The 25,945-nt window shown below is 42.0% G+C and overlaps 3 protein-coding genes and 1 long non-coding RNA gene across 8 annotated transcripts in view; 3 read left to right on the top strand and 1 right to left on the bottom strand.

Moving 5' to 3' along the window:
* ctnnd2a (catenin (cadherin-associated protein), delta 2a) overlaps positions 1–3,006 on the top strand; it is a 172,055-nt gene extending 169,049 nt beyond the window's left edge. For 2 of the 5 annotated variants that reach the window (XM_088283199.1, XM_088283198.1), the window contains exon 25: positions 702–3,005. In XM_088283199.1, the coding sequence (XP_088139325.1) occupies positions 702–1,127 (426 nt within the window). In that variant the 3' untranslated portion in view covers positions 1,128–3,005. Of the gene's footprint in view, positions 1–701 lie in introns of all 5 variants that reach the window. The other 3 variants (XM_088283197.1, XM_088283201.1, XM_088283202.1) reach the window with 3 other exon arrangements.
* Positions 3,007–10,199: 7,193 nt separating this feature from the next.
* On the top strand, positions 10,200–17,208 carry dap (death-associated protein). Its single transcript, XM_088283461.1, has 4 exons — positions 10,200–10,423; positions 12,198–12,297; positions 14,845–14,887; positions 15,777–17,208. The coding sequence occupies exons 1-4, from the start codon at positions 10,369–10,371 to the stop codon at positions 15,894–15,896; spliced, it is 318 nt and encodes a 105-aa protein (XP_088139587.1). The 5' UTR covers positions 10,200–10,368; the 3' UTR covers positions 15,897–17,208.
* A 3,343-nt stretch (positions 17,209–20,551) lies between these two features.
* ankrd33ba (ankyrin repeat domain 33ba) overlaps positions 20,552–25,945 on the bottom strand; it is an 11,391-nt gene continuing 5,997 nt past the window's right edge. Inside the window, exons 2-6 of the mRNA XM_088283268.1 lie at positions 23,853–23,982; positions 23,624–23,764; positions 21,960–22,101; positions 21,674–21,872; positions 20,552–21,597 (exon numbers count right to left, since the gene is read on the bottom strand). Of these exons, the coding sequence (XP_088139394.1) occupies positions 21,055–21,597; positions 21,674–21,872; positions 21,960–22,101; positions 23,624–23,764; positions 23,853–23,982 (1,155 nt within the window). The 3' untranslated portion in view covers positions 20,552–21,054. The remainder of the gene's footprint in view (positions 21,598–21,673; positions 21,873–21,959; positions 22,102–23,623; positions 23,765–23,852; positions 23,983–25,945) is intronic.
* LOC148318192 (uncharacterized) overlaps positions 23,145–25,945 on the top strand; it is a 17,129-nt gene continuing 14,328 nt past the window's right edge. The window contains exon 1 of the long non-coding RNA XR_015839935.1: positions 23,145–23,427. This is a non-coding gene — a long non-coding RNA (uncharacterized LOC148318192). The remainder of the gene's footprint in view (positions 23,428–25,945) is intronic.

Below are 25,945 nucleotides of genomic sequence, written 5' to 3'. Positions count from 1 at the left end.
TATTTTCAAAAAGAATCTCCAGCATGTCCTCACTTTGGCATATGCTAATTTGAAAAGTTCTCACTCTTAACAAATCCCTCTAATAGTGGCTCCTATTGTAAAAGCATGTTTCAGTTAACTTAAATTGTCTCCCTTTCTCCTTCGGGAAAAAAAATAGTCGATCCTTATTCATCTCGCTGGCTTGTTTTATTGTTTTTTTTTGTTTTTGTGCGGTTCGGCCCAAAGTGGCCAGAGGTCCACGGCCCGGTGGTTGGGGACCACTGACTTAGAGTATTAATTACTACTCGTCTCCGTTTGTATCTGCATGACTGTATGATACTGTTTCCTGGCGGGCAAGGCGGACGCACCAAAAATAGCAGCTGATTGAACTGGATTGTCGCATGAATCATAATGCACAAACTGTTGAATTATTTACGCTCTATTAATTAATTATATCGTTGAAGTCATCCCCAAAAGGGATAAAAAGTGATGTCATGTTTTTTGGGCGCATGGACAGCTTTTCACAATGGAAACAAATTCTGGACGATACTGCAATCGATGTGCATGTTAAAATGAATGCATGCAGCATGTTCCCACCACTCTTTTCCTTTGGCGTTTATCGACACTGCCTGAAAGCCTTCTCTCCCATCACCTCACCTTTCACCTCCCTTCACTGCACTCCCCCCCCCCCCCCACACACACACACACTGCATCCTCCGCAGGCCCCAGTTCAGCCCTGCACCCTGCCCCCGCAGCCTCTGCAGGACAGTCCGTCAACAGCCGTGCTAAAAGACTACGACCACTACCCACCCCCTCCCTCCTTCCCGCAGCCTCTGCCTCCTCAGCCTCCCCCGCACAGCCAGAGCAGGAGCTTCGACGAGGCCTACTACGAGGACCAGGGAGCGCCGCCGCCACCTCCGCCCAGTCAGCCCCAGCCGCAGGTCCAAGCACAGGCCCAACCTCAGGCCCAACCCCAGCAGCCTCCCAGCGCCGCCGGGCCTCCCCGGGACCCACGAGAGGACCTGCGCATGCATCTGGGGCTCAAGTCCACTGGCAACTATGTAGACTTCTATTCAGCATCGCGGCCGTACAGCGAACTGAACTACGAGACCAGCCACTATCCAGCCTCGCCTGACTCATGGGTCTAATTCGACTGATGATGATGATGAGGGGTTAAAAAGTGTCTCTGTGTGTGGAGGAGATTTTCTTTTAATTTCCAAGCACATCAAGTTTGCATAGTAATCTTGAACCCCCTGACGAGGACTTTTTATGCTCTCTCAAAACAAAAGCAAGAAAGCGTAAGCAAGTCAGGTCAAGTGACAAACAATGCATGTGCATGCATTATCTTTCTTTCTTTTTTTTTTTTTCTTTTTTTTAACCACCGCTAACTTTGTCTTCAATCTCAGCCCCGCTCCACTGTGGGAAGAATAAAGAAAGAAAGAACGCAAACAGTAAGGCACAGGAAGATGACTAAAGAAGAGGAGGCAAGCGAGGGATGACCGTATAATGGGGATCGAATGAGTAAAGAGCTTTTATCCGCGGGAGGGGTCGTGACCTTTTGTTGAAGGCAGCGAGAGCAGGAGAGGATGACTTGCACGAGGCTTCTGGCGGAGGTCAGGAAAAATGGAAGCACGTCAGACATGAGGAGCAAAGTGGGTCTTTCCTACTTCACCTAAACGTAGCACCGCTCTGTTTTTTTTGTTGTTGTTGTGATTGCCTTTCTGCCTACGGAAGCCTCTGGATTTGTTTTAACGCAATGTCATTATTTATTTTCTACTTTTTTAACATTTTTCAAGAAGTCATTTTATGTATTGCAAATGTAATGGTGCGCGCATTTTCCCCCTCCCACCCAATATTTGTTTTAAGAAAAAAGCAACAAAAAAGATGTAAAATAACAATACAGGACGCGGACTTCATCCCCACGACGGAAGTCGGCACAACCCCAGTTTTGCCGTTTCATTTGTGTTTCACCCAATTGAATATTTTGGTGGAAAATGGAAATGCACACATGCGGAGAGTGCTTTTTCACTGCCTAAAATAGATTTCCAAGCAAGCACTTGTCTTTCGTGGGGAGGGGGGGGGGCATCATCACTTCGGCAGGAGTAAAAAAAAATGTACAATCCAATGTACGCTAAAGCGACAAAGGACAAGAAAGACCTTGCCAAACTTTGACCTCTCTTGGATCAATCCTGGATGACTTTAACGGGACTTTCTGTCTCACTTTTCAGACACTGACTGGATGTCTCGCTCTGCTGTTTGTAACTTTTCTGTTGCTGTGCCCCTGATTTGGATATTGCTGGGAATTGTGGGTAACTTCCCTTTGGTGTGCGGTGCAGAGCTGTCCTTCGTGTCAGCTGAGCAATTGTGGGCGCGTGTGCGGATGAGTGCGTTTGTGTGCATGTAGGTGACAGAATGCGTGGCCTGTGCGTAGACACATTAACTCGGGTGAGCGTATTTATGCATGCATGTCTGAAGTAGTGTGTGTATGCCTCTGTTGTGTGTCTGTGTGCGCGTGTGTGCGTGTGTGTTTCTGTACAAATCAGTGTCCACGCAAGGCATTCCTACCGACAGTCAGTCTGGTTTTGCTAATCACGGTCAAATCACTAGAATGAATTGTTGATATAGAATGACAAATCTATAAATATATGAATATAAATATATAATTTTTATGTGCAGATATTCCGTGTCACTAAAGCGCAGCCAATGTTTGCAGAGGGCAAAAAAAAAAAAAAAAAATGACGTGGTGTACAAACAGAAGTTTAGTTCACTTGCTCTAATCGTGGAAACTGCGGCTCCCTGTCGCCCTGCCCGTCCTTCCCCTGATGAGACGAAAGAGAAATCCGACCTGAAGATGCTCAGGCTCTGGTGCGAGTTGTGTGTTGTTGTGTATCCATGCTTCTTAAATGACCCCTGCTGAGAAAGGACCGTACTTGAACACAAGGAGATATTAAAAAAAAAAAACAACTAAAGACTCTTTGCAAACAACTGTCAGTGAGTTTTTCTCCAAGTTGAACTGATTCTTTGGTGTACACAAACATTAAAATGTGTTGCTGGACTTTTTACAATTTTACAATGTAAAGTCCGAACAAGGCTGGACGGTTTTGCATTGAATTTTGTGCCTCATGTTGAAGACCAAAACTGAAAATCAACCACTGTCCCAAAAATTGTTGCTCGTCTGGAAGCTTGCTGCTTACGCTGCTCCAGCTAGCCAGTGACGCTTTCATTTCGCCGCCGAAGTAATTGATTCAAAGTAATTCTCTGCTAATTTCTAAATTAACACGACAGATTTCTCATATGAGGTCAGACAAAGCTGGTGAGAAAGCAGAAAAGCGCCATCTACCCCCGACATCACATCGGACCCGCAGGTGCTGCGTCTTTGACCAAAACACAGATTCCAACTGCTCCCCGGTGCCCCCTGCTCCAGTGAGCCACTAACTGTGTTTGCCAAAGTCACAGATATTGTTAAAAACCAAAGTTGGAGATTTTAAAGTACAAAATTCCATAAACATGTCAATTTGCGTTGTCTTTGCACAGATTCTTCACTACCAGCCAAGGTAAAACGAACTGACTTTTTTGGCGTCCATTCCCGTCAATGGCAGTGAACGAGTTAACGGCCGCAGTCTTCCATTCCTCCACGATAGCTAACATGCAGCACTGTTAACATAGTGATCAGATCCCAAATATAATTAATGGCGGCTTGCCTGACAGGCTTTGTGCGAACTTGTCGTATGACTGTGCTTTGTAGAGAACTGTTCCTTTCTCTGATAAAAGCTAATATACTTCCACGGCAAGGCAGTTAGGCGTGTTGAAACACGATGGGGGGGGCTTATATTTCACGTTGATGTTGGCATGGAGTGACAGCGTTGCGCTGTAGTCCGAGATGTTGCTAATAACAAGGAGATGCGTAGCATTGGAGGGATGTGGCCCGATTTTTCAGGGTGACAGATTTACCGTCGAAACAGCGATGTTCATTCTTTCGTCATCTTCGACAGTTAAACTGGGTCAATAGGGAATGACACGAGCAGAAATTGAACACTTTGAGGGGCGGGGGCAAGACAAAAAGGATGGAAGTGAACAGCAGCACCGGCTGAAATCTAAACGTCTTACCCAATTATGACAACAAATAACACTGATTTTCAGTTTTCATGGCGAGGTGAGAGTTGCTGAGGCAACTTTTACCGCTTGTAAGGCTTATTTCACTCTGTCATGGCAGAAGATAGAGCATTGCCTATTTCATGGCTTGTAAGAGCTCCCAAGATTGCCACACCAAACTAATCCTTCATGCACTGGAGTCCCTGAACTTTTCCTGACTGTTCCTTCTAGGACGGGATGGTAAAGGCAACCCATGGTATGGCACTTACCTCAGTTGTTGGGCCACAGTTTGGCACTTTTTCTGTATACTCTGTCAAGTAGAGCATACCGAACGGTACTTTGGTATCATCCCATCACTAGTTTTGAAGTTCAAAGCATATGAACGTCTAAAATGAATTCGTCAGAATCAGAGATGGGGACTTTACTCTCTTTTGCTCGTCTAGCCTCCGTCCGCAACTTCCGTCATCGTCCCTCCGTCCTTATTTTGTTGTCATCGGTCCCCGTCCGTCCTTGTCCTTTTAAAGTGTTTTTGTCCCGATATCATCAATCTGTCTCCTAAAAAAAAAAAAAAAAAAAAAAAAAAGCGTGGGAAAGAGGCTAATGGCAGAGGTTTCATAATTGCTGAACATTATTCAAAGTTCATTAGCTGGCCAATTTTCTATTCATATCTACTTACAGGCTGGTTATATTTTGTGAACGATTGAATTGTTTACAACTGCTTTCTCTTTTTAAGAGAACTCAACAAGGATCCAAAATCTACTTCTGTCCTTGCTTTGTTCTTTTTAAAAAAAACTTCTCATCCTCCATCTCCAAAATGGGTGTCCGGCCAGGACGCAACGGACGGACCGTTCCGTCCATGGGATGGAATGCCCATCTCTGGTAAAAAGACAAATTAAGATTCGGAAGAATCTGGCGCAACCACTTACTGATTCAGAGAGCTGCATCCTAGTTTTTGTGTGTGTTGCTTCCTTCGGAATTAGTTTTAATATTCGAAAGCTTCTTCTTTTGGGCATTCAACCATAACAGGCCTGAAAACGGAAGGAATGCAAACGGAGTTGTAAAAGCACATTAATGTAATTTGTATTTCAGTCGATGCCAAAGGGGTCTTCAATCCTGTTCCTCAACGGTAGGTTTTTCGATATCTCCCTGCTGCCAACACACCTGATTCAAATGCTCAGATAATCAGCAAAGGCTGGAAAAAAGACAGGACACCGGCCCTCAAGGACTGGATTGAGGACCCCTGGTCGAAGCTGACCGTTCAAAGACATTTAGAAGAATTAATTACTTACAAAGGGAATGACTGAACTGTTTTATTTGAATGTTTTGACACTTTATGCTGAGGTTTTCAAAATGAAAAGGAAGCACTTAAGTATTATTGTGGCAAAAAAAATAACCAGTTAATTTTTGAGTAAAATAAGATGCTACATGATCCTGTGACAGCTGGTAGCAGAAATCAGGGCACTCTTCAGTCGTGCATAACTTTTCACTTTTTTTGAAGCCTTTTTAAAAGGTTTTTTTTGCTTCAAACGTTTTTCGCTGTCAGGTTCTCACCCAGCCGACCCTCCCCTTAGATGTGTATCCACTGCATTTATTTATTTTTTTGACACTTGGAAGCGATGCTGGCAGCCTTTGATCACGAGCACCTTTAAGGTGGAATGAAGAGCACTTTAGTAAACACGCTTATTTATGCATTCGGCAGACGGCATGTGGTTCGCATTCATAAGACTTTGTGTTAATATTGACTTTCAACTTGGCTCTGCTGTTTGTCAAGTTTGCGTTTGGTTTCATGGGTTGTTCCGTTGCCTTTGGTTCTGTACATGGGATGACTAAAGAGAAACATTTACAATCCAATCTGGACATTTATCAACTGAGTAAACGAAAAAATAGGCCACCAAGAGTGAGACGATCGCTTATGTTGGGTCAAGGTATTGTCGTGGTTCGTTTTCCGTCTGCAGGAAATTTTGGGCTGTTATGATTCAAGCACTGCCGACAATGTTTTTACGCCTAAAAATGATTATTGACTCATCACTGTCAACAAGAGGTGAGTTTAATGTGTGTTTGGGGCTGCGGTGCTGAGTGCAATTTCTCCGTATTGTTTTGATGACGTCGAGATTGCCGTTTGGAGCTACCGCATTCACGCAAGGTAATTAGTTTTGATTGCTAGCAGATCCCCATTTAATAACAGCTCTTTATTGTCTAGCTCAGTTCTCCATTCTTTGGAGAATTAGGAGCAATCAGTTGACTGTGTTACTATCCATGATTTTTCAAAACAGTCTTTCAAAGTTTGTTCATCGAAATCATACGCATTGAAACCTGCACTGCTGAACACAATCCGTTTGGCATCTCTGCTTGTTCGTTGATAGCCTACATTTTATTTTCCTGGCTGCAACTGTCACCAGGATAAAATCTTTAAACGCGGGGAATTTTTTAAGTAACATTCCTAACTGTCATACAGCTATGAGGGGAAGTCAAACTGTTTGCCGAAAACAAAATCCACACAGTGTGATGGCGATATGAGCTGAATTTTGAACCCAGATCCTCTCAAATGAGAGAACGAAATATTAACCGTATTTTTTCCATGCTTCCAAATCTCAACTAATATGCGCCAGAAAAAGTCCAAATAGTGGTTAATAGGGAATCAATTCATGTTTTATTATGCTTATCAATCTGCCTGTTGCACTGTTTTGCTCTCTTTACTGCTCTTTGTCTGGCGCACACACAAACACACACACGCACACACACACACACCCACACACATATCACGGTGCTCTTTCAGATATTGAACGGCCCATGCTGGAGATGGGTCTTGGCCATTCATGCATGTTAGTGCTGCTGCAGGAGAGCCACCTGTCTCCCGCAGAGATTCGTGTGTGTGCGTGAGTGCGTGTGCACATGTGTGTGTGTGTGTGCATGTGCGTGCAAGCCTCCTGAGAAGATGCACAAACTGCCTCCAGAGAAAACTTTAGAACAATAATGACTAACTACTTCTGCCGCACCAGAAGAAGGCAGTACAGAAGAGCAGGAAGCAGCATATGGGACACACAAGAATGACAGAAACACCCACAAAACGCAAAGGAGGGAAGACGGAAGACATCTAGAAGCGGCCACGTGATGTTCAGTTCTTTGCGGGCACCTCCCGCATGTGACCTCCTGTGTTGACGATGAGCTCCGTCAAGCATGTACCTCAAGCAGCCAGACTTGATCAAACTTCGTTTCAGTAAGAGGGATGCTGCCAAGACTGGGAACTAACTGCACTTTTTGAAGAAAAAAAAAAATGGGTGTGTTGTTTGACAGCCTTATGCTACAGGGATGAGTCGGCAAATGTTTGGCCCCAAAGCCAATGGTGGGTTGGAATTAAATTTCTATACAGCAAAAAAAGGTTTTTTTCCTACAGAAGATATCTTATAGGTGGGAATGGAATGATAGCTAAAGTCTTATCACACTGTCACTGGTCTGCGTTTTTCTATCGCTTTTGGTCAAAAAGATACTATTATAGTAATAATAATGTTACGCTCAATAAACTACCCATTGATTTTTTTAAATTGTTTTATTTACTATGAAATTTGATACTGCCTACTAGCAAGAATTCAATTGCTTAACTCAAAATTAAGTTTCTTTTTCTGTTTATAGTCATATGCTTAAATTCGGTGGGTCATCTCAACTGATCTGAGTGAGGGCACATTTTACACAGAACCGCTAATTACTTTACACTGAAACGAGGCTTCTAATCGGCACTTTTAATACCGTGAATATTGTGACGTTCCTAATTTATTTATTTTTCCATCAATGCCATGCGAGATATAACTTAGTCATTAATTGGCTGCGGTTTTATGACGATTGTTACTCAATAAAATACATTGTAGATTGTGTGTGTGTGTGCGTGCGTGCACCCCTGTGCGCATGTCCGTGAGAGGTATGTCCAGGGTATGATTTCATGCATTGAGAGGGCACATGCATGTGGGTGCATGAACCCGTCAGCTCGAGCAAAAGCACTCGCCTGTGACGTCCTCATTCTGTCTATCCACAAGACGTCGACCGAGTGCCTCTGCTCTACTAGGCCCTGACACGCACGCACACGCACACACACGCGCACAGATATCAGCCATGAGCAGGTGCCGAGATCACTGACTTCTGAAAAGGATTCCACCCCGGGCCGTTTTAATGTGCGCCATGGATTTACACTCTAAGTAAATGAACGCGCTTCCGTGCTAAGTCACAACTCTCGATATGCACATCAGCGAGGAAAAGGTCAAGGAGAAAATGGAGGGAGCACCCAAAATGACACGTAAAGGAAGGCGGAGTAAATTGTGGAGCTCTGTTAGTTTTCTGCTTCGGGAACATCATAGACCATTCCTGCAGGGCATAAAGTGCTCACAGCTGGAGATTGAAATGAAGTGAAGCTGTACTTTTGCTTCTTAGTGGCCACAATTGTGTGTGCAGTTGTCAAAGGACACACTACATTAGAATAAATGGGTAATCTTTTTCCTATCGGGGGAATTTTTATTTTATTTTTTTTTTTTTTTTTACTAAAAGTATAACCGCACTAACTCATGCTGCTTTGCAGTTGAACCTAAAGCGTGATGACTACGCAGAACACTTACGCCACCAAGACATTTGTCGTCAATTCTATAACGATTGTTAGTTATTTGACTGTCATGATGTGCATTTTGTGTTATTTTTTTTCTTTCCCCAGGTTGTGATTAATGTCTTTGTCTTCCCTGTCTGCTCATTGTCTTTATTTCCACCTGCTCTCATCAGCCCTGCTCCGCTTGCGCCGTCCAATCAGGTCTCTCAATTCACTCATGTCGTTCACAGGAATGGCTCGTTGTCGCGACACTTTGTTTGGTTCCCTGTTGCCATCTCGGGTGGTGAGTCCGCCTTTTGTTGACTTGATTTGATTTGATTGACGTTGAGCTGTTGACTTGGCACCGTGGTTTATGGGCTTTGTTAGTTTTTTTTTTTTTTTAGTTTATTTTATTTATTTTTTTGCTTAGGTACATTTGTTTACCCCTTTTTTGAGCATTTCCCTGAACTTCTGCCTTCTGCTTCCCTGCGGGTACAAATTATGTTGTCTGCAAACCAACACAACTGCCACTGATTGATTGTACTGGGTAAGTTAAAAAAAAAAGAAGTCTCTGCTTGAAGTACTCCCTGCTGTTGTGTTGTCAGTAAAAATCACATCATAATCAACTTGTCTTGTTGAATCAGAGTTTAAATTTAAAATATTCTATCATATAATAAGACACTTTTGCCAACCCAGACTGTGTTCTGACCTACATGTGAACCCCTGGCCTTTCGATATATTGTCAGCACTCTCCTCAGGGGACATGCAAACGATTCTTCCACTTTAGGCCCAATATTTTTTTCAAGACTGCCACTGCCTTTGCTTACAATTTGCAGCTGTATTCGATGGTACGTCCTTTAATTAATGAACCACTTTTTTGGCAATATTGTACATTTCACATGGTAATCAATGTGCTTTACGTGATACATTTAAAAACAAACTATAGAAATAAATGACAGGTTACTAGAGAGCAAAACAAAGATTTTAAAATGCTTTAAAATAGCTCAATCCCACACAATGGCATAAGGGAAAAAAAAGTTTACAACCTGGATTGAAAACATTCGCACTTGGTGCTGACTTCACTTCTGTTTGTTGCTTATTCCATTTGTGTGCAGCGTAACAGCTAAATGGTGTTTCACACCGTTTGTTTTCAGCTCTGTCTGCAGACCTCAGAGCCCTTCTGGGTTTAAACTGCATTAGCATTTCTTGAATTTTATTCTGGACCTCAAACATTCAACTACACTTTCCTCATTAGGACCGATGCACACTGCACGATATTGCTCAAGGAACAGGTTGGTACAAAGAGGACATGGTGCCTTCTAAAATACACTCCATGCACGCTCTGCTCTACACTGAACATTTGGAAATTCAAACTGGTTTTCAAAAGTGCCATTCAGTTATTCCGGGTGCCACAAAAAGTGTGCTCTGAGATGGATCAAAACAGGTGAATTTTGCTGCTTAATTCATATTCCACTAACACAATATTAATTTGTATACAGCACAAAGTGTTTCTGTTAACAATTCAGTACAAATAAAGTTATTTCACGTTGTACGTCATGACGTCACGACATGCGCCGGACCCGTGACGCAATGACGCATCGTTCCCAAACAATCCTTAGGAAAAAAGCCACGTTGACGACTCTGAACTGAAGTTCCGTCCTGAATTTGGGCCAGTATAAACGAGAAGAAGCCTGTGTACGCTTTTGGCCTCGACACACTTCGGAGCCTCAAGTATGTCGTCTCCACCGAAGGAGAAGATCGAAACCAGGGGTGGACACGCTCCTGCAGGTAAAGCTACTACGCTGGTTTTATTTCCAGCCTTCTTGCCCATCTCAAGGCCTAATGTTTCTACGGCGCAAAGCCAAATATGCTGCAATGCAGTGAAACATGCATACGACTGATGACCTTATTTTTGTGTTTGAGCACGACATTGCATGCTTTTGTGCTTCCTTTACAGTGTTCTAGCATGTTTTTACTTCCGGATAGACGAACGGTGCCTTATTAGCATCTCAAATCACAACAGGGTGGTTCTTAATGATGGTTTGATTATTTAGTGTGTTCTGACAAGGGTGCAGTTGCAGCCCCATGGTGACGTGGAGGTAAGTGAGCGAGAAGACGCGTGGACAGATAATGTGGACGTGGACAAGACCACGGCGGCCTCAGCAGCTGCACTGATAACGCAATCAGTTAAGGTGACGTTCCAATGTCAGCCTTTTTGGGATCAAAGGTGAATATGAAGTACAAATTGCTGCAATGCCCAAGCCATATGGACTTTAGCAGAAAATAACTTCTCCCTTCCTGGTCAAAGACAAATCCTTTAAAATGCATGAGTGTTGCTCACACCGAATCTTGCATTCATTATATTAATAATGACCCAGTAAAATAGCCTGATCAGTGCAAACCAGTCACATGCATTCTACTTGGAAAGCAACGGCTAGACTGGCTTTGCCTTCACTCAAGGCAATAAACAAACATTTCCATACGATAGATTTTAAGCAATTATTTGCTTTAATTCACGTGCTAAAACATCAAATTGCTTAATCTATTTTGATAGTTTCAATCCCCCCTCTCCTCTCACACAATGGTCTATTCCATCTTCTCACTGACCATGTGCAGACTTGATTCGGGAAGTCAGTAAAAAATGGTTTTGTGGATAATTAAATGTTCCCAAAGTGGAGCACTGAAGGCGAGAGGACTGCTAACAATGTTTTTCCCCAAACAACCAAGGTTTTTTTTTTTCTTCTCTCAAACAGTGACACAGAACCAGACACTCTTGCCCTTTGCAGTAGTACTTTTTTTCTGTGTCAGCTGAGAAGGATGCATTGGGATAAAGTGGGAAGTGTCACATTTGTTTGTGACTAATCACAGAGTATTAAAGCAGTCGAAAGGGTTAACTATTAAATATAAACTTATGTTCTCAACAGTGAACATCTGTTAAGTCTTTTGCTGCATTTTCCTAAACAACATGGACAATTGACTATGATTAGGATTCTTGATCATATAATCGCCCAGCACTAAGTGAATCCCAACTAGTTAAGAAGGATGGGCACCAAGCCAGCAGTGATGAACGGCTTTATTTCCACAAAGATTTATGAAGCTTCATGATTATTACTGCCTGTAGTAGTCGTTTAAAACATACCACAAGCTATGACCCGGAAACACTTTAATGGCATTTCAGGCACTTACAAAAATGTCCAAACATTGCTGGATCCTTTCAAAACTAGACCACAAAGTGACAATGTACGGTACAGCTACGTACACATCAACAAATCTGATGAAGATTTGACTGCGTGCTCCTGCCTTTGCTGGTGGGAAAGTGCCGTGCTTCGAAGGGCGCTGACTCTACAATGATTAGTACTTTGGTTACTACTTAGCTGAAACTGATGGATCAACGCAGTGACAACTCGAACGTGAGATCTAAGCGCTGTTCAAATGAGCTGATGTCATGGATTATTGGCGTATTTTGGCATTTGTTGCAGTCCACGGGAGGAATGAGTCCTAATCGCACGCGTTTATAATCTCCTTGACTAAAATGTCTTTCTGGAACGTGTTTGTGTTGCAGTGAAGGCCGGTGGTATGAGGATAGTGCAGAAGCACCAGCCGACTGCTGTTCCGGAACCTCCACCAAAAGATGATGACGAAGAGGAGTATGTGAGCAGTAGGTGAGCTTCACTACAGGCCCACGGTTGGTGGGGCGGATCAAAGTTCTTAATCTGGATTTAAAAGCATTTTCACTCAGAGCTGAATTCCAGGGCATATTTCATTTGCATACAGCATACCAACTAAATGTAGCTTCACCATGTTTACTTGGAACTCTGGACTCCACAAAATGACCAAAGTCTGCAAATCTCTTTGCCCTACCGGGTTTATATTCAACCGGCCTTTCTTTGATGTACTCAAGACCCAAACCATTTGCCTATTTATGTAGACCAGCAGCAGTATTTAACTAGACCCATTTTGACGTGTAACAGTGAATTCCCATTCCCATTTTCAGGTTGCACAAATAAACTGGGCGCAGATGCTATGTTCACGCGCCGCGTTATCCGGTTGTGTGCTCATGAGAGCTGACAACCGCTGCATAGCAGTGAGCTTAACCATCAGTCCTGTAATTTTATGCACATTTTTTCAGTCACGCCCAATTATATGCACTCCCCACACACAGTATTAGGTACACGTGCGCTAGCTAAAAAAATGAATAGAAAATTCTGCCGACACAAAGATAATAATGCTAACTTTTTATTGACATGGTCAAAAAGTCTTGTTTTGTGCTGTAACTATTGAACAGCCAATGTTGTCTTAAATCAAAGTTCCATTGGAGGCGGAGCCATCTGAACGCAATTATTGTGACTTTTACGCTTTCTTTCAACGTGCCTTTGGTCTCCACAAACATTTTTTTTTCTGTGAAATATGTGTCTTTGGCCTCAAAAAGTTGGTGTGTACAGCCATAGTTGCACTCCATCAGTAAAAGTCCTCCTCGCACTGTTCCCTCCATGAGTCACGCTGATGGACGTCCAGCAGGTGGCTAGTGGGTAAATTTCACATCAGCTGCGGCCGGTGAAGCGTTGTAGTCAGGGGAGCACCTGCCGAAACCAATCTAGCCCAGATGGACAGATGGGGGCAAAGGGAGGTGGATGGATGGTGAGCCGTGTTTATGTGAGAGTTTAGGAGGGGAGTTGAGGATGGTGATGGAATCGGAAGAAAACCAAGGTCAGGTCTGTGTAAGAAAACTGTACAGCAATAAAGAGGTCACCATCTGACATTTTTTTTTAAATGATGATGAATCAATCATTATCGGTAAAAAAAAAAAATGGTTGTGTTTTAAAGCTGAGCTGTGCAGCAAATTGAGTTCATGGAGGTAAAAGTTAAGTGGGGAGATGCAGACAAGTGAAGAATATGCTGCATGCTTCAGTTTCTATGGCAACCACCTCCCTGCCCTTGGCAACAAACTTTCTGCGCCACTGAAGAACGGGGAGATGGGCGGGTCGCTGAGTTGCCGCTGACAAAGAATGCGATAGAATAACATATTTCGCTCTCTGAACTCCGAGCGGTGAATTTAGCATCCTGACTTCTCGTCTCACCCGAGGGCTCCTCTCTCCCTCCCTCCTCTCCCTGAGGCGAAAGTCTGCAGTATTTCTTACAGCTCTCTGCTTCCCCCTGCAGGCTCTGCGCACCCGTCAAGAAAAATGTCCTGAAAAAACGTTTTTTGTACTAAATGTCAACTCCGTAGCTGTTAAATAGTAATCAGTGGATTGTAATGTAAAATAATCGTCATTGCCTTGGGTTATTTTTGTTTCATAGCTTCTAATTACTGGCTTCTAATTGATCTTCAAATTCTGTTAAAATGAATTTGCCAAAACTACTAAATAAATTCAGTACACCGTTCCAAGGTTTAAAAATGCCTGATTGTTGTGCACTTCTCTGGAACCACCTGAATAACATTTTATTTTTGAATTTTTTTTCTAATGTTTACTTGCTTACTAGAGTATGTAAAAAGGAAAAAAAAAGTATAAATCCCATCTCCTGCTTGTGGCCACATGAAGTGAATTTTACATTCGATTAAAGCGGCTGCCTTTAAACTGCACACATCCCAAATCAGTATTGGCTATCGTTAAAAAGTTTCACATTTTTTTTATACGTCAATATTACCTCAATTGTCTGTTGCTGGAGCTTGTGCAAGTCTTTGCGGTGATTTTTTGAAGGTGGTCCCCATAACCATTGGGTGGCGACGCTGTAAAATTAGGCGGCAGCGCTCGTTTGTCACGGCAAGGTCGAGCCGCGCACTCGCTACGTTCGTCTTTTCCTCTGCCGCCATCCCTTTCTTTTTGTCCACGCTCGCCCACCTCCATCCTCGTTTCCTCCCCTCTGTCGGTCCATTATTATTATTGTTATGAAGGTGTTTGGCTCCGTATGTCCTTCTCTGCCCTTTCGCCTCCCTGAGGCCAGCCGCACGCCGAGCAAGGCGGCCCCCAAAGCAACGGATGCGGAGCAAAGTCACAGTCGAGACTCTTGTGCTTTGCTCACTAGCCATATGAAACTATAATTATAGGCACATATTGTAAAATGTGTGTGTGTGTGTGTGTGTTTTAGGTTTTGATATTTACACTTTGTATGAAGTATAACCCTCTTACACTTAAAGACATTGGCATACATTCTGTGCACTGTATAGTGCTTATTCGCGCCAAATAACTTGTCTTTTCTCTTCTTTTTAGTCCACCCAAGGCCCCAGTGATCGTGTCTGGAGTGGTTACCAAGGTAACGCGCGCACATTCAGACATTTAACATGAGCATAGAGGAAGTATCATCTTTCTTCATAATGCAATGAGTTGGAATCTATCTAAATAAAATTCCACATGCAGTAATTCAGACTAATATAACAATATTTTATATATTCAATGTCGTTTATATCCTTTTGAGATGTTTCTAAATGGCATAGCTGGTATTTTATTTTCAAATGTATTATCTCATTGTGGTTTAATTATATTTAATGTTGTTATAAAGCATGTAATAACACTTTTCAATTAATAATCCTTTTCTTAATTTTGAATTCAATCTCAAGTAAAATAATTGTGGTTATTTTTTTTTTTCCCATAATCGTCAAACCCTATCCTTCCAACATGGGAAACAAGTGCAACTTGTCACACACACAAACGCGCCGGTAGAAGATATGCTTTAGGAAAGAGGAGATGGTTAATTTTAGGTCAAAGGCATCATTCCATGCAGTGAGCTGCGGAATTGGATGTAAATAGCCAAAACAAAAAACTTGCACACTGGAAACGCTCACAACTAAAATATCTTGAATGAGAACGATCAGCCATTGGTTTGTGACCTCAAACTGAAACACATCAACCTGTGAATGGCTTAAAAAAAAGACATTTTCAATCACACTGTAATGCTGTGGCTTTATCTTAAAAAGGCTGTTCATGCTCGAAAACCCTCCAGTGTGGCAGAATTCAAGAAATGTTGTCATGAAGAGTAACGGAGATGTGATACATTGCCAGCTGTAGAAAATGCTTGATTTCCCCCCCCCCCGCCTAAGAATTGAGTATTGTGTTCAGTAGGACGTAATCAACACGCAACACTTGCATCGTGAAATATTACAGGCTCACCAGCTTCTGACATCCTTTTGGCTGACTTTATTCAGGGCGATAAGGACTTCACCCCGGCTGCTGCCCAGGTGGCGCACCAGAAGCCCCAGCCTGGCATCCCCAAGCTGCCCCCCTCTCAGCACATCAACCAGCACATCCATCAGCCCCGCAAGTGAGCTGCAAGCGCGCTACACTGTGGCCATGCTAACTCCACCAGTCGGCCTTCCCAATTGAACACAATTTACCGCTAGGCACAGATGTCCTTTGATTGATCAGTGTTTTTGTTTTTTTTGTTCCTGTTGTATGATGTGGAATTTTTCTGCAACAGAGGCCTAATACCCGTTTGGCCGTTGTTTCCACCCCAGTCCTTACAACTGCCCTGCATCGGTGCTGCACTAATAGTTGTGCACTTTTTGTCAACTATCCTTAAAGTGTATCTTTTTGGAAGTCATTGATATATGTCTATTGTAGAATGGATCACAGCTGTCAACACAATCGCTTCAATATGACCACACAACTAACAACAAAAATAAGGCCATGTACATAACAGACCGAAAGACCCAAAATGTAGAGGTCATCTATATTTTTAAGGAACAAAATCAAATCAATTTGATTGGGGCGGGGGAATTCAAAGCCAGACTGTTGCCACATTGCAGGTGGGCCACAATAAGGAAAACGAGCAAGCATTACAATCAATAAACATTCCAGCAGTGCATCTACTAATTAGTCGGGTCCTAATTAAGGCGGGGAATCCTTTGAACTGAATTATTCATCGGTGTCCTCAAACATGATATCAAGTGTTAAGTTAGCTGCTTAATGTGAGGCGTCAATATACTGTAACAGCAAGTCTTAATGCAAGTAACTCTTAATCTTTTGCATCCACATCACAGCAATGTTATTTTGATATGCACACGCGACCTGCTTTGAGCAAAGATAAATCCAGCAGTGCCTGTTAAACATCCTGCACCATACTGTTTTGTGTTCCGTCGATTTCTGCAGCGAATAAAGCCAAATCCCTCACAAGTCGTGTACCTTATATCAAAAGCAACAGGGACGCATGCTGTTTGTTTGTGCTTTCGTTCAAGCTTTAACATATCAGGGGTCTGACTATAGCAAGCCAAACAAAGCCCCGATGTCCAAAAACAGCAAATAGTCAATTGAAGGTTATAAAAAAATTAAGTAGGATAATTGAAGGGGAAAAAAAAATCAACATTCCATCTGTTTTGGTTGTGTTAGCGCGCAAGTGTTCATTTTAGCACAAGTCTTGCGTATTTCAAACATCTCAAGACACACCAGCCACCTACACTGATTTGTGACAGAACTAAATGTTCAGGAAGTAAAAGACATTAGAAATCATTTCTTTTTAAGATGAAGAATTTTATTGTTGCTGTCTTTCGCATTTCGCTTGAATTAAATCTTCAACTGTTTCAACTGGAGTTTGGTATTGGTTGTGGTTGTCATAGTAAATAAAGATATAGATTATCTTAAGTTGTCTCTTACTTTCCTTGAATTTAATGGTTAAAAAATTGCCTTGAGGCATTTATTGTAATACTCTTATGATGCAAATAACTTGTTGAATTGACACCCACACACACAGGAATGAGGTCTCAGCTGGCGTTTTGGAAGAGAAAAAGGTGTCTCTCCGAGAGATGTCCGCTTTCCTCCCCAAGCCACACACACACACACAAATAAGTGCGTACACCAGGTGTTATTTCATGTAATCCATCTTTACACGCATCTGCAAGCAGGTGTCCTGTCAGCTCACGTTAACCCAGTAAAGCAGCCAGCGCAATAGAACTTGCCATGAGCCAGATTCAGCGATCCGAATCACCAAATTACAGCTGACACAACCTTCATGAATATCCGAGCGCACACACACACTACCTGGCTGGGAAATGCATCACATTTTATTTGAGTGGGTTCCATATATATGGCATACGTTTATCAAATTAAGTACTGTCAATTCAACTTGGGGGAAAAAATGCACACTATGAGAATAAAATAAATGCAATGGCTGCATCGTATTTGTATTGGTAAATGTCTGTGGATACCTGTTTTTTATTTGAAATATTTTATTAGATATATTGAGCTAAAATAAGGAATTAATTTAATATTTTTTTTAAAAAGTGCCTCATTAGTAGACACTTTTATGCTAGTACTGTAACACTAAACCTATGAAAAAAAATAGAATATATTCTAGAGTTTTAGACATTCTGTCATTTAGGATTTAATGTAAGCAAAACTACAATTTTTAAGCTAGGTATGTTTTTTTAGTATTGGTTATTTTTTTGTAGTTGTGTAATAGTCATCAAATCATACGGCACATGAAACTAACCATCTTTTTTTCTTCTCTGTAGGAAGAATGCGATGCAATATGTAAACTCTCGATGACATCACTTTTGACTATACACCAGCAACTGTTGACCATGTGACTCTTAGCATCATTGCTTCAACCTGTACAAACTGGACGTGTGTGGCAAAGTGACCTCAAAGTCATTTACTCAGTCAACAAGTCGTGGTGGGTGTCAACGCTATGACGATTGTGTGTGTGCGCGTTGGCGTGTGATGGGGTAATTGTGTTGGGTCAAAAGTAAAGTTGCACATTTTTTTTTTTTGGCAGGAAACCATTCAGGGTCAACTAGTCCATTTTCAGTTCAGATTTGAATTGTGAGTCCGCAATCATTTATTCAGACTGCTGCTTTTCAGAAATTCTGAATTCCTTTAAGGGACACTTGTATGAGTTTAACCTTGGCATTTATGTAATAGCTTTGCATGTAATAATGACATCAATTCTAAAGTGGGGGGCAGGGGGGCGTGGCCATATTCCTCATTCAAAGTAGTTCACTTATTTCCTAATTCCTCCTAAATTAATGGATAAAAAAGGTGATAACTAATTTCAGTATGTGAACTGAGCTTATTCGTGAAAAATGGGCCATATTGGCTGGCTAATTCCTTTTAGGAAGACGTACTGAATTTCTTCATCTTTTTTATTGTCTTAATTTCACCTGCCGCAGGCATTAATTGCTATGAAGTAATGTTGTCATTTTACAAATATTTTTGGACATCTCTCATACCTTGAGTGGCAGAATAGTTTCAGCTTCTTTTGAATTGAAACTATTAATTCATAGAAAAGCTGCATGATGTACTGTGTGCATGCTCATATTCTGTACATCTGACGTGCTCTTTTAATGGTAAAATGGATAATGTATTGTATAGCCAGTGTTTGATAGTTGGTTCGTCATTAGTTTTTGCTGAATAGCCTCTACTGTCAGCCAAAAATAATATGGTGCAACACGTAAAGGACTATATCGGGATCAAGTACATAACTGTAAACGAATTCAGGAAATTTAATTCGCGTGTGACTCATTAAAAATGTATTTTTGCATGTGCAGTTCTACAAGCAACCAGCAGGGGGCTGCAATTAAGGATCCCACCTAAAACTCCCACTCAGCACTCCAAAAAGTGCTGATCCAGAATGAGGTCATGCTGCCTTAAATCCCCGCGCTCTCATCTAGCATCACGTGGTCACATACTGTAATAGCTATCAGTATCCACCGTGCTGCTTCATCTTGTTTTTTTGTTTTTTTTTAAACGTAGCCATCTCAGAATTAATGAAGGATTTGGGTCATAGAGAAGAGGAGGAGGGGGAGCACGCCTGTAGTATGTCATAATCTCAGGTTACACTGGAAGCCAACAGCTGGTTCAGCAACACTCGTGACCTAAATATTATGTCATGCGTTCAGTGTGAATATGATTGTCTTGGCCACATACTGGAATAACGTACAGTCATGTACGGTATACGATACTGTACACGGGTAGTCAAGATGTTTCTCATGCAGGGTTCCATTGGTCTCTTTAAGTGTGAGGAGTCTGATAACTTTTGTAGTGAATTGGCACCAAGGGAATAAAATTGAGTTGAAGCCAATCGATAGATGTGACTGTAGCATGCATATGGCCTGACCGTATGCAAATGCTCATTTCACTGCTGTCTAACCTGCTCGCTGTCCTTTGAGGCAGATGAATAGAAATATTAAAATAAATAATAATGAAAAATAGACAATAATGTATAATTAATGTTTTTGTGTACTAGAGCTTATAAATATTTCAACTCATCGCCTTTGTTGTGCTTTTTTTGGGCATTGTCGCTATTCCCAAGATGACAGCAATGCCAAAACACGATATTTTTATTGCTTCCACTTCATATGAAAACAAGATGAGCTAATCTCTAAGTCCAACTGTTTATTTCAGTTTAGTAGCCTGTGCCTGTAACATGTAACATGCGGTTATCCTTCATGTTCCGTGTGACACCACTCCAAAATTTACTCTTGGCTTTAAGACAGGAAAAACTAAATAGAATTTCATTTTCTAATAAGGCATCGTATAGCATGTCCTTTTTCGGGTCAAGGATGAGGTGCGGTCTAGCCTAACAGACTTTGGGTGAGAGGGGATGCACACCGAAGATTGTTTTGCTGTAATTTATGCAAATGAATTCATATATTTGTCACAATCAATCATCTAATTGCAAGTCAGGTATCTTTATAGAGTCGTCATGGAAACATTTGATCATTTGATCCTATCGTGGGGTTTGTGAAAGCGAATCTTGCTGCAAATTGGCAAAGGACTACCTTTGTCTAAATGAAGTTCCTCAACTCACCTGAAATTGTTTCCTTGGTACCCAGATGGCAACAGGTGGCTTGAACAAAATAACAGCAAGTAGGTTAATTTTTCAGCAAATAACAAAGGATAAATTTTCCCTTAAAAAGTTTGAATAGGTTAATTTGTGAATGCCGAAACGCAATATGAAGTGATACAATTAATAACAGCTTTGAAATGATAGCAAAATTCATTTATTTATTACAAAATACAGTATTTTCAGCACAGCATGTGAGCTGTCGGTGGAAGACGTTACAGCGAGATTTGACCCTTTTGTTTATTATATTGCTGGAATATAGTCTCGTACAAATATTTTGGTTTGGTATCATTTTTGATGAAGGTAATGAAGCTGTTGTTGTTCAAGGAAACCAAAACTACAACAACGCTGGTGTGAACAATTGAAAAATTGTTACAAAATACAGGCTTTGTCATTAGGGCTGCTTTTAAGAGCAATAAATATGAAAAATAAGTTAAAGCTAAAAAGACTTTCAAGTATAATCTCCCCTGGGTAATCCATATGTGACATTGCAAATAGCATGAGCACGCCTAAAGCAAAAAATTTCATGATGCACAACATTTTGTCGTGTTAATGAAATACTGCTGGTAAGTCGAGTCACCCTGAGTCAAGTAACGTCCAACCCAAATGTTTTAGGTTTAGTGTGCATAAAAAAAAAAAAAAGACTACTTTCTTGTCCCAACAGTGAGGCGTGTCTTGGTTAACGCCTCCAGCCTCCTCCTCTCAGCCTCCTCCGCTTTCCTCCTCTCCTCTTTGAGCTCTTTATATCGCCACTTGGGGATCTGCAGCAGGTGTCTGCTTCCATCTTTGGCGCTGCTCTTCCTGCGGATCTTTTCAGGCTCATAAGTGGGCGCGGGGGCCTTGGACACCCTCACCTTAGGGATGGACAATCCCGGCCTGACGCTGCTCCTCCTGAGCAACATGTGCAGAGGCAGCAGGCTGGTCCTACGGAGCTCCATTCCGGTATACGAAAACATTCCCAGGCTGGAGCTTCTGGCTCGGGGAACCGTGCTCTGCGCCTGAAGGCTGGCCCGTCGGTCGGGTGAGGGCTTGGGCACCAAAGTGACCCGCGAGTTCTGGAACAGCTTGAGGTGGGTGTCCACCCTGTCCGGATTGATGGCACTGAGCTCCTTGGGCCGCTGCTGGCGGAGGATCTCGGGAACCGCGTAGCGCCGTTTGCCCACACTCGGGGGGCTGTCAGGACACACCTACAAAACAAGCGGCATTGACAAAACTTTCTTGAGTAAGACCCTCGTAAGGGGGAGTGACTTTCCGGTCACTCACCGTATGACAAGTCACGGCGATAAATGGACTTCGGATGGCCGTCGTCACAGACACCAGGTGGTCGATGACGCCGGCGTCCTCAGGGTTGGAGATGTTGGCAATATTGAAGATGTCGCGCACTGTGTCGGTCAAGCGCTTCAGACAGCCTCGGGGTTCCCGGGCTTTGGCCACCATTGATGCCAAAGGGGGCCATTCTAGACTGAGAAAGTAACAAGACTGAAATGTTTCCGTTGCCCTTCAACTCAAACAATGTACAAGATCAAGAGGGGGAACTTGGATGTTTTACCTGTACACGTCGCATATTTGGTCCGGAGTGGATCGTTCCATCAGTCGGGTCATCACCCAGGCAGTTTCGTAGCGGCCAGTGAACAAGGCCCACTCTCTGGCTGTCATTTGGCGGCCACAATCCCGTGCGTTGAGGGTGGCACCTGAGAGGAACAAGATGGAAAGAGGAAAATGAGTCAGATCTGGGATAATGTTCCACTCTCAGAAAACTCTAACGACGAGGACTTCAACAAAAAAATGTCAAGTAACATTTTTTCCAAAAAGACAACTGAACTTGGACAGTTGTTTTTTACTGTTAACCATTTGCGTGACTAAATCTGGAGAAACTTTAGAAAGACAAACTTGATAAGCACTGCTATGTTTATCAATGCTAAACTTGACATTTGAAGGAAGGGGTCCTGTTTTTTTTTTTTAATTTCCTCTTTGAAAATAATTTTCAAATACAGTGTTCCCTCGCCACTTGGCGCTTCACGTTTTGTGGCTTCAGCTTTACGGGTTTTCCAAACATATTCATTAAAAAAGAAACCAAAAAAAAAAAACAGCCATATCTGCAGCCATAATACGATGAGTTTTTTTCATATCTACGAGGAAGGCACTCGTACAAGGCGCGTGATTGGTTCACCGGGCACAAGATCGACCAATGAAAGCAGGAGTGGATTTATCTCGCGAGTTGATCTTCCCTTGTTGTATCTCGCCAGTCTCATCCACGTTAATAAACGAAACGCACTTTTGGACGTTCCGTTTGGAAGCCCGTAACGTTATTCAAATGTGCCGTTCGGTTAGTCAGTCGAGCCGGATAAGCCGATTGTAAAAATCTGTGTTCAGAAGCTGTGAGCGCCGCACGCTCAGCCACCTGAAACATCTGCAAATAAAATGTGAAAGTATTTATTAAAGTCTGTCTTAAAAGAGCTTAACTAGAATCTTAAATTTAATTTGATCCAAATGTCCTTGCTGATGTTCTTGTGCAAAGCGAACGTGTCAGGTTGTGTTTTGGTGTAGAATTTAGTTGCATGTTTTCCTTGTCTTCTTCTTTCTGTTTGTCGTGTTGGGTTATTGGGTCCACCTGTACTTGACATTCTAGTCCCTCGTGTTAATCAGCACCCTCCTGCCCTTTGGGTCCAGGTGTTCCTCGTTGTTTCATCAATTTGTTTGTTTTTCAGTCCTCGCCTCTTCATTGTTCTTTATCCTCTGCCCTCACCATGTCTTGTCGCTTTTACCGTTTAGTTACTTTGATCCTAGTTGGGGGTTTTTTTCAGTCTTTTCCAGTACCTTAGTTGTCTATTTTGTTTTCTTTAAATTAGATTTGTTTGACTCATGCCTCACTTCTGTCCAAGTTGGGTCAGACCATGATAGAAAGTTAAGCCATGATTGCTTCCGGCGACAGCACTTCTTCTTTATGCTTTTAAATGAAGAGGAAAGGGAGAAAAAGAAGACAACGTAGAAGGCAACGTCTCACAGTCTGCAGATTGGTATTTATTCTTCATTTTGTATTTTAAGTTAAATTTGTTGTGTGACAAGTATTAGAAGGTTGGGAACGACTTTGCGTTTTTTCATCTTCCGCGGGTGACATTGACTGTGATAAACGAGGGATTACTGTATTTGAGTTTTTGGGCCTCCCGTTTGAAAATTCATTGGTACTCCGAACAATTCGAGCATTCTCCTCACCGGCCATCATGAGCGAGCGCACACATTCAACGCGGCCCTGCATGGCAGCTTTCATGAGAGCAGTGAAGCCGTGACAGTTCCTCCTCTCGATATCCAAACCCGAGTAGTAGTTGAGCAGGTAGTTGGTGATCGTAATGTGACCTAAAGAAAATGGCAGACATGAAATGAACACATCAGAGGCCATCATCCACGAGTGATTGAAGACATTTTTCGACATGGTTTTTCTTACCTGCCTGTGCTGCAGTGATGAGGGCCGTGTTCCCCTCGCTGTCCTGCCAGTTTGCGTCCAGATACGGGCACTGAGACAGCGCTATGACAACGTCAACATAACCTTGGTAACAAGCAACCAGCAACCCTGTCTGTGACCACAAAAAAAATAAATAAAGCCAAGGCGGCAAATGAGAGAGAGACAAAAATTTGTGCTGCCATATTGGACCTTGAAAGATACAAAAATCCAAGCACAGTAGCGCTAGTAGGCACGGACCTTATGTGAATTAATGTGACATGTTTTCACTGCAAACCGAGACATGTTGAACTCAGCGGAAAAATAAGCAAGAGTCGCCGTCTGATGCTGTGTGCCAGAAAAGGAGTTTGTTTGTGCGCGTATGTGTGAATGTCGCTCTGTGTGGGAGTGGGAGCTCATGTTTGCCACATTGATGACCTTGGAAAATTTCAGCTGAATGTAAAAGTACAAGTTGGGTACTTTTCTGGCAGCCGTAAGCCAACACAAACAAGGTTGATGTTGGACGAGTATAAATTGACTTGGTTGGCTTTTCATAGGTCGCACTTTTAGATCTGTTTCCTATTCTGTACAGTATTTATATATTTATCATAATAAATAAATTATACTCAAAATATTTTTTACTGTATTACTAGTAGTATCTTAGCAACTACTATAAGAATCTCCAAATGTATCTATAATTACATTTTGTCTATATATGGTAAAAACATACATATTTTTAAAACAATACAAAAATGTCTCTATTCCAAGGGGTCACCAACTTTTACCTCTTGGCTGTTGACGTGTGCAAAGGGCCACCAGTTTCATACACACTTCTGAAATAGCAAATATACTCTTATTACTATTGTCTGACTCTGCGCCAAAAATGTCAACCTTGAAACGAGTTCAGGGCGATAAAAGTAGTTTAAAGTTTTGCAAGTGACAGTCCTATTTATTATTAAAATTTAATGACATTCAATTATGTGAAGACACTGATCTTAATTATTTCTCACACAATAATTAAGAAACAGATCATTCAATATTGGTGGATGGATTCTGACTTTTTTTTTTTAATTAGCGTTCCCAATAGTGACGCACAGTGAAACAAATTTTTAATTGTCGTAAAACTGCAGTGTTTACAGATTAGAAGCACGTGCGGCAAGTTCAGAAGTCAACAATTACGAATTTTAAACTCAGACTATATGCTGCTAGTTTGGTGCTAATTTTGATCAAGTCATTTACACACTGCACGTACTTTAACACACTATTAAAACTCGTGTGCACAAATGTCAAGTTAACTTCATATAAAAGTGACTTAATACACTATGCTGTTCCGCATATAAGGTGTATATATTTTCTTACTCACTCACGCTCAAGCATGCATTGAGAATCTGTGAGGCAAAATTACTCCTCTGATTTGTGCGAAATAGAAGGACTATATTTAGTTATTGATTTAAACAGCTAAAGTCTAAAGCATATATATCTAGATATAGATATCTATATATATATATATATATAGAGAGAGAGGGTGAGAGAGGGAGGGAGGGAGGGAGAGAGAGGGAGAGAGAGGGAGAGAGAGAGAGAGAGAGAGAGAGAGACTCTCTTTACATAATGTATTTGATGTAAATGCACAAGGGTGTTTGGCATTGTCCCGTTCACTTTCAAGATGTAGCTACACTGTGCAAATAGTCCTGGAGCAACAACCTGAATTGTCTCGTTAAAAAAAATTAAAGTAAAATTTCTACTCTTAAAATGTGCAATTGCACAAAATCAAATCACCACCACCGGAGTATTTGGTATTTCCCTGAGTACCGGGTACTTAAGATAAAATTTATAGCCCATGCGTAATGGACATGATGTAAAACAAACACAACTATTAAAACAAGCCAGGCTGGAAGCCGAGTGCATGTAATCACATTAGTGTCGTCATGCCTGGGAGCCTCGAGGAGACAAAGGGGGAATGTTTGCCGGGAATAATTGGTGGATTGTCTGGGGGGGTAAAAAAAAAAAAGAAGTTTGGTTTAACTGCATGGCTCTGGTCCACGTAGATCTGTTTGGTTGTGCACAAGCACAATTTCTCCCTCAAACGCAGCCTAATTTTG

Source organism: Idiotropiscis lumnitzeri, chromosome 19, assembly GCF_059441095.1.
Source record: "Idiotropiscis lumnitzeri isolate Australia: NSW breed Sydney's pygmy pipehorse chromosome 19, RoL_Ilum_1.0, whole genome shotgun sequence".
Taxonomy (NCBI): domain Eukaryota; kingdom Metazoa; phylum Chordata; class Actinopteri; order Syngnathiformes; family Syngnathidae; genus Idiotropiscis; species Idiotropiscis lumnitzeri.
The sequence above is the reverse complement of the archived record's forward strand: the minus strand, read 5'-3'. Positions and strand labels throughout refer to the sequence as shown.